Here is an 8,507-nt window from a genome sequence, read left to right as displayed (position 1 = left end):
TCGTTCGAAGACTTCGTTCTTAAAACTTTCACCCTTGTGACATTGCCAGTATGAGCTTTGCCCTTACCACTTTGCTCATACAACTTCGCTGTAAACACTAAGTTGCTCGGCTCCTGTTCCAAGTCCAACGCTGAACAGGGTCTCTCATCAGTCGTTCGACCATCCTTTTATCCTCGACAACGTCGAACATCTTGACATTCGACGACGTTGATCAGCGATATCCCTCGAATATGACGCGAGAGTGCTAATGGTCGTAGTTCCAGGTAGGCATCTAGTGATGCTTGTTCCGTTGAACGCAAGGTTAACTCAAACATGGAGGCGCGCCAAGTCACCCGCCGCATCGTATATGTTATAAGATGTTAGTTATATCATCAGCTCAACAGGAACAAGACAAAGCCCTAATAAGACAGGTGTAAATGATACAATAATACATATATCCATTCATTTACTCCAATAAGTTACGTGCCCCAGATGGAACCAGCAAGTGCATAGCGAAGAAGAGAAGGCGATAGAATCTACCGCCTTACCACCCCGACGCCAAGGCAAACGGGAAGGTGGTCGCGACGTGGTTTGCACTGAGCTCAGAGAAGCTCGTTTGTTAAATGCATAGGAATGTAGAACAGAAAAATGGACGAGATATATACAAGTAGCAATATCCCACCATACGCTAGCGTGTAGGATTACGGTACATCACATACCAACAGGATTCAAAAAAAAAAAAAGTTACGTGCCTAAAAACCATGGATCATCTCGTAGCCATTCAGACTCTTCATCATCAAGATCCCACCCCGATCGCTCAGCAACAAACCTGATGTGCTTCTGGTAAGAAACAGATACAAATGACCTGCAAGCGTATCAATAATGGCTCATCATCGCGTATGCGTTGAATACGCTTGAAGACCGAGCCGAAATCATTCGTATGAGGGACCAGCCGCAAGATTTGAAGATTCGGAAGGTACGTCAGCAAAAGCAGAAGTGGTTCCTGTCAAAACGATGAGAATGGCGCAATTCAATGTGCAGAAGGGATACATACCGTGAAGTCCTTATTCCCCTCCACCACAATACCCAAAATACGCAGTTTCACGCATTTGGACACACTCACTACATATCCAGGGATATTGCCAAACACCCAATGGCTGCCCCAACACGACGTCAGCTGGAGAACTTCCGGAGTCCCGGAGTGACGCGGGACTACTTTGCTCAACACTCGCCTCGAGGTGCATTCCCTGTCGGTCTCTACTTCAAACGTTAACTCGGTCATCCCCTTGTTGGAGGCGAGGTAATCAACGACTGTGGAGGGCACACTGTGGCACCTGAGCGTGATGGAGGGAATATATATCCCCCGCTGGGAGAGCTCCGTCCAGAATCCGGCAGAGGTATGATGGAGATCGACATTAGATATCTGGAGTGACCTCAGACCGCGAAGGTGTTGGAAACGTGAGGGGCGGCGGTGATACTACCTTCCTTCAGCAATAGATGACGAAGCGGTATAGTTCTCGTTGCATGCTTTGGAAACACGCGTTCTATGCCGGAGACGGTAAGACTTGTCCTTCTGTTGTCCCACCGATCAGCCAAATGCAGAAAGACATCAGACAAGTGCTGATTATTCGAAAATACACGGGCGAGCGTCTTCTCGATTGTTGGGGTAGAATTGTTGGAATAGCCAGTCAGAGAGAACTTGTGGATATTTCGAAACTGTGATAAATGGGAGAAGTACGGAAGGGTGAACTCCGGGTGGGTGAGATGAAGATCGAGGGAGGGCTGCTTCATCAACCAATTAAACGTGTCTTCTACAAAGTATGGAGGTACTTTGCGAGAACCGTTGCTGATACTGTGACCGAGGAAAAAATCAGTGGCATGATCTCTCTTGAGGTGTGGCTGAACTTACCACAACGTAAAAGCTCGTAAGTTGGTCAACGACGCGAACGCTCTGTTATATAGCGCGCGAAACTCTGCTATGTCGCTCTTCGTCTGGAGACGTGGATGGGTCGAGGGAGAGTGGTTTTCTGAATTGCTACCCTCAGCCACGCGCCAGTGAGTCGGGGGATGTTGCTCGGAATATGAACCCCACACACAAACTTTTAGCCGATGGATATAGTTCGCAGGCGTGTGGCTGGCGAGATATTTGAGGGCATCTTGATCAGAGTATCTTAAGGGGAGGATGAGATTGATCAAGATGGCTGAGAGCACGGTAGCTCTGAGCACGTCGTTCAGCTGATGGCATACGAAACGCAGGGCTTTCTGGTCGCGTTTGGACAGCTGAAGGCGACTAATGAGATTGGATACTGGTATATGGATAGACAAGCTTACGAAGGATGCGATTTCCTGGAGTAGTTCAGCGGGAAAACTGAGCAGGGGAGCAGGGAAAGGTTTTCCTAGACGCTTCACTCTCCCGAGAGGCGCTCGGAGCTTGGGCTTCAACTTGAACTTGAACTTTAGCTTGGAGAGATGCATTGGTTTACGAACTAAAGACAAACAAAGTCAGAACAAAGTTGAGAAACCAAGGAGAGAGAGAGCCACGTGAATCCCACCTTGGAAAGATAACCAAGACAAATTCGTCCCAGGCTCAATCGTGCTCCCAGTGGCACTTGTTGATAGAGAGCATCCCCAACCAAAACTCGTCGTCCTGTCGCTTTGTGTTGCTCCACCTATTATAATGATCGAAACCTCGAAACCGCAAGCCATGAGGATGCCTCAGCTTTTCCTCCTCATTCTGTTATCGCAAATATCGGCTCTTCCTGTCATGGGCACTCTTTCGCCCACCACCAAGCCTTCCGCGTCGCAAAATCAGTTGCGACCCAAGGATTATACCACCAAATTCCTGGATCCCTTGTCACTTCTGGTAATTAAGACTACCAGCGTGGAGCCCTGTCGTCGCGCGCAAACTGATATCCCGGGGTAGGACCAAAATCGGCGGGCGACAGCATCACCGTTCCTCGAGGGCTATCATATTCCTTCTCAGTATCTCTTTGCTATCGTCATCGTACCCTTCGACAACAGGAAACCAAAAGAACCGTGCAGACGCCACGTCTTCCGATCGCGTTTTCAAGTTGTCACCCTGACCGCTGTTCGAATCTCCCACCTTCATCCTACCCCCACGCAGATTCGACGTGAAATTTCTGCTTATGTCTGATAATTGCTACCCGGGAGGATCGCCACTGGACCGAAGCACGCTGCTCTGCCGACTATGTGCACATCGATCGCGGGACTGGCATGCCAGCCCAAACACGCACCTTTGCCGCCTGTGGAATAAATACGGTCTCCTGATCTCCATTTTTCCTAAAAGGTCCACGCGTAATGTTGCCGATGCCCGATGCCCGAGACTGCAGTCGCGCTAACTATTAACCCGGGACGATGTCTACGACAATCATGCTGCTACACTGATTCACAGAGCATTCATTGCCTCGAAGGAGAGAACATGGCAAGCTTCTTTTCACCTGAAAACCCAAAGACAGAGAGCGAGGCAGCCTTTTCTGCGCTGTCTTCTTGGCTAATGTCACGTTGACTGTTATTTTGACAAGTTGCCTATATGCGTGGTCGGTAATTAATGTCTAGGACCTGGGAGGATCGCATATGAATCGCAGCAGATCGCAGCGCCTAACTCAGTTGCCTGCAAGCGTAGAGCGATCGCACAACTGCCAAGTCGGTGTTACCGCCGATCCTGGAACGAGTACGGTATTCCTCTATCCGGAAATCCACACAGGACGTTGCTCATGCTCAATGCCTGTGGAAACAAGTAGGTCTTGAGACAAATCTGGAACCCTATGTCCTCGCCGAACGTTGTGGAACTGCGCGTAAGAAAGAGGGACGAGACTCGAGAGGATCCGGTCTACTCTATCACCCCAACCAGACCTTGCTACTACGTAGCCATCTCTGTCCCCAGTCTTTCAGTATCGCTCGACCTCTACATCAGCCACAACCCACTGCACCATCCATTAGTAACTATATTCGTCTTTCCTCGATGGCTGTCACCGCCAAATCCTTTCCTCCCCGTTCTTGTGGCAAGCATCTTTCCATTTTATGCGTCCTTGTACGCTTCAGCGACATCGACAGACGCAAATCGAAGGCAAAAAAGTCATTGTCGTGAGCAGATCAAAAGAAGGGTGCAGGTGCCGTTTCTTCGGTGCAGAAAATGCTGGTACTTCACCGTACGCGTTTTCGTCGTTGATGATCTCGCCAGGACATGGGAGGATGAAGGGAGCTAAATATGGGCCTGGCTGATCGGATGGAGTGTTTTGGGCGTATGCTTCTTCGTCCTCGTATCGACCAAGCTTCAGCTTGTTGCGGCACCTAAAGACGAGCTGGCTAAAGGATAGGGCGTTCCTTCGGAGCACAGCACCTCTACCTGTTGCCTGGGTGCATAGATCGAGCGTAGGACCAGGAAACCAGCCTAATCCCCAACCCTTACGTCTCTCGGAACGAAAGAAGTTTCCTGCTCGCCTTTAGTCCAAGTAGTTTCGAGCATAACGACGCCGACGCGGATGGTGAATGTTGACGAACGTGTGTGGCTCCGTGATTTGCCCTGTGTTTATCTGATGGCGTTATGCGCATCAAAGAGGAAAGAGAACCAGGAGTATGATCTCCGTTGACCCTCCTGTGGTCAGAGTGTCATCGTGCTTCGCATGCGAGGATATATCACAACTCCTCTGAACGAGGCCAATCGGAAAAGCTATTTTTCTTGCTCGAAACCTGCGCCGAGGTCGCTTCTTCAGGCTTGGTATCGATCATCTCACCCTCCATCCTCTCAATGAAGCATTTACTGGACTACCTTCACCAACACCTTTCGCCGGCTTTGATGATACTGCGCCTTGTTAATGACGAAAGGTATGAAACTGGCACGAGGACTTACGGATCTGATTTCCTAGACCGGTCTCCGTGCCGTCGATATCAAGAGCAATGGAAAGTCCTTGGCTCAGCTGTGCGGGATGGCCGATGCACTATGGACTGTCAATCTCGATGTTCATCTTCCGGGATCTACAGAGGTCAGGGTTGGTCAAGGTTATGAATCTGTAGGACATGAATTACGGGGCGTACCTCTGGAACCATGTCTTTTCTCCCCGCTGAACACAGGAGGCCGGGACACAAGTATAACAGCTCCACTTGCTACGACAATCGGATATCCTCCTCCCAAGGCTTTGTCGCATGGCCTGTGGCTTCTGTTCTATCCCATCATATTGAATTGAGGAGAAGGGGAGCTGTATTGAGGTCGGTATGCCGGAAGCGCTACATTGGCGAGCATCATGGAGTTCAGAAACTTGGCAACACGAGGCTTCCGTCCACCTGGACCTACAAGTTCAGATGTCTCAGCTAGTCAAGTGCACAGTAAGTACGTACGTGTCGGCCCTTGTACGTTGAATCCTTAGCATGCATACGTCTATCGTTGGTCATTGTTTACAGGTAGACCAGTGTCGCTAAACTTTCCGTGATGAGCATTTCAGGCCAAGAATATTCAGATAATGAGGTGCAATTCTTGCGACGCAGGACATGCTAAGCCAGGACGGCAGGTAGATGATGGAGAGAAGGCAAGAAGATGAGTCAGCGTCAGTGACTTCTACTCCAGCATCAACGATCAACGATCACTACGCTGTGTCTGCAATCATGCGCCTTACCTACTGTAATCTGCCATGGGCTACCTTTTGGAATATCACCAATAATCAACTTTTATGTTACGGAGCAGGTCAATCTACGTCCCTGATTTATACGTGAACAGGCGGTGCCTTTGACGAGTCGGTGTTCACCGCCTTTCAACTTGACAGCAACTATATTTTCCAAAGTGAGTCGTTTGCTGTGGATATCAACTGTACTAACTTGGGCCCCATTGCTTTACTAGTATGGAAGACGCCGGTGAGAATTGTGCAGAATTACCTCCGAATCAACCTTCTGCAACTGGGGGTAATGCTCGTTCAAGAGCTAACTCAGGAGATCATAATGCCCACAGGAACCCTCCAAGCGGGACGTTCTTTGGACTGAACAAGAATCAGCTGCATTCGTGAGGAGTTGGTGCGTTCAATTGGCTTCGACTGTTCTGCCGTGATATTTAAATGGCTTCAGGTGCTACTCCGCGCGACTATAAGGCCCGTTACCCCCTTGATCCTTATGGCCAAGAGATGTCCGGAAATGCTCGAATATGGTCTATCTACCTTGAAGAAGCGGCTGATTTTGATGCCAATATGTTGGCAGAATGGCGGGATACCATCGGTGTCCTACTTGTGTTTGTGCGTCTCGCGTTTCCTTACAAAATATTTCTCTGAAAAGTCTAATACTATCATAGGCCGGTCTTTTCTCTGCGGTACTAACAACATTCGTGGTACAAACGCCGCAAAACATGCAACCAGATTACGGCGAGGCATCAATGCTCCTTCTCTTTGAAATCCTCAAGGCCACTGCATCGAATCGTTCCCAATCCTCTATTCCCTCCTCACCCATCGCCTTCTTTAGTGCCAGTCGTTCCGATGAGTGGATGAACAGCTTGTGGTTCGTGAGTCTAACGTTCAGTCTCATCACTGCCCTCGTCGCCATTCTGGTCAAACAATGGCTCCACCAATACGTCGCCGTCGTCTCCGACAGCTCTGCGCGCGACCGTGCAAGAATCCGACACATGCGATACGCTGGTCTACAGACGTGGCAGGTGCCGATGATCATCGGCTTGCTTCCGGTCCTCCTTCACATTTCATTGGCATTTTTTTTTCGCTGGTCTCGCTATTTTTCTGTTTTCTCTAGGCATGAAAGTGGCGTGGCTAGTATCGACTACTGGTGCAGCAACATATGTGGCCTATATCATTGCCCTAATCCTTCCCTTCATATATCCCTACTGTCTATATAAGGTCCCGTTAACGCTTTACGCCCACCGTCTATATCAACTCGTTAGCAACTGTTTCCTTCCACATATCATTTTCGCGCCACACTACCCCTTTCCCCACATGTTCCACCACGACAGCTGTTTTCACCTATCCAGGTACCACAAATGGCACCAGGATTTCATCCATTCCCGTCAAAAATGCCGCACTCTGAAGGACATCGAACACAATTATGTTCAGGAATGTGCCCCAAAAGTCGATGCGCAATCGCTGCATTGGCTACACTCCTCCACGTCTAACGCATCGGTGCACCAAAGTGTGCTGCAAGCCATTTCCGGGATGTCGTCTGACGCTACAAGGTATCTCCCAGAAAAATACAGATCCCCATTAGTGGTATCTCTGCACCAGCAGATAGAACGCATGAAACCACTCGTGCCATCTCCTGGTGCCAGAAGCGAAGTGGTTGAACTAGAGCTCTACTGCCGAGCATTATCGCTTCTCTGCGGTCATCTCACAGTCAAATGTTCCAACGGGCAGCTGAAAATGGCTTTGTACTCTATGACAAGCCCCGAGAAGGCGTCGTCTGTTTTTCTTGGAATTCTTCAAGGCCCGCTGCACCATTTCCTCACCTTGCCTTCATTAGTGTGGAAGATACTAGTCGACGTGGCTTTCTCCTCCCCGACCCTCCGCAGTGGTGTTCTGGAATCAGAGCTCGAGCTCATGAAAATCCTTGCAGGGTCTGACTACTACAGGCGAGAATGAGGATGTCACCACTATCGACAGGCCTACAGAAGAGGTGAAGGAGCACATTCTTGACAAATTATCCGTTTTCTGGAAGTATGATCCCACTCAAACGCCAGTAGCTACAGACACTTCTCTCCACTTTCGTGCTATGGCTGTATTTATCCCTCAGATACATCAGAGACTGTGCGATTCAGTGTTTGCCTTAGAGCGAAAGCAGATAATCGACACCTTCCAGCCTTTCCTCGACATCATTGAACACACCCAGTACCAGGCCGAAGAATTTAAACCCGTCCTCAACACGCTATACTCCCTTCTTTCCTCCGAGGTTTTTGCCACTGTCGTCGACCTTGAAACACTCGTTCGCAGGATACTCACGGTTCTCGACGCCCACCAATATGTCCAAAACCTAACTCCAAATATACGGTTCCATTCCATTGCTTATCAGTGCTACTTTCGTTCACAAACAGGCTGGCACGAGAGTCGGAGAACGGCGTGATTACTCCCATCCTAGGACAGCTTCTATCGCCTTCTTTGAACGAACACGAAGAAATCATGTTCGAGCTCAACTTGAAGGATCCCTTGTCTTCCATCTACCAGCGGCGGTATTGGGCAACCCGCTTTTCTGTCAGCACACTCTGTCGCGTTATGTTGCTTCTCATTAACGAACACAATGAGGCTATCCTCTACGAGTGGGCGCGAGATCTTGCCATGGAAGATCTTTGGCCGGAATGTCTTTGGCGACTAGCACGGTGGACATCAGGAGAGCAACTCCACCAATGGGCCTTTCTCAAACGCGTTCTGGCTATCGTTGTAATTCGGAAGTTGCGGAGCATGCTGGGCTATGATGATGAGGAGTATTTGCCACGGTATGAGTACGAGGCCCACACGGATGTAAACCAGTCGCTTCGGCTGCGTGAAATTTCTCCTCCCGGTTCATCTAGGTGAACCCGTTTCTCTTTGTTGATT

The 8,507-nt window shown here is 49.4% G+C and overlaps 3 protein-coding genes across 3 annotated transcripts; 2 read left to right on the top strand and 1 right to left on the bottom strand.

Annotated features, from left to right (window-relative positions):
• Positions 1-731: 731 nt before the first annotated feature.
• EV420DRAFT_1771309 (uncharacterized protein) lies at positions 732-3,016 on the bottom strand (the record flags this gene model as incomplete). Its single annotated transcript, XM_060481093.1, has 7 exons — positions 2,532-3,016; positions 2,311-2,465; positions 1,889-2,259; positions 1,438-1,831; positions 1,034-1,402; positions 892-982; positions 732-844 (listed from the first exon to the last, which is right to left on the bottom strand). The coding sequence occupies exons 1-7, from the start codon at positions 2,683-2,685 to the stop codon at positions 732-734; spliced, it is 1,647 nt and encodes a 548-aa protein (XP_060321599.1). The 5' UTR covers positions 2,686-3,016.
• Positions 3,017-6,041: 3,025 nt separating this feature from the next.
• Positions 6,042-6,823, top strand: EV420DRAFT_1623914 (uncharacterized protein; the record flags this gene model as incomplete). Its single annotated transcript, XM_060475974.1, has 3 exons — positions 6,042-6,215; positions 6,272-6,693; positions 6,721-6,823. The coding sequence occupies 3 exons, from the start codon at positions 6,042-6,044 to the stop codon at positions 6,821-6,823; spliced, it is 699 nt and encodes a 232-aa protein (XP_060321598.1).
• EV420DRAFT_490294 (uncharacterized protein) lies at positions 6,754-7,826 on the top strand. The gene has a single exon (XM_060482354.1). The coding sequence runs from the start codon at positions 6,921-6,923 to the stop codon at positions 7,557-7,559; it is 639 nt and encodes a 212-aa protein (XP_060321597.1). The 5' UTR covers positions 6,754-6,920; the 3' UTR covers positions 7,560-7,826.
• The last annotated feature ends 681 nt before the right edge of the window (positions 7,827-8,507 follow it).

The sequence above is a fragment of the Desarmillaria tabescens genome (genome assembly GCF_030435595.1).
Source record: "Desarmillaria tabescens strain CCBAS 213 chromosome Unknown EV420scaffold_206, whole genome shotgun sequence".
NCBI classification, from domain to species: domain Eukaryota; kingdom Fungi; phylum Basidiomycota; class Agaricomycetes; order Agaricales; family Physalacriaceae; genus Desarmillaria; species Desarmillaria tabescens.
Note: the sequence above shows the minus strand (reverse complement) of the source record. Positions and strands in the feature narration are given on the sequence as shown.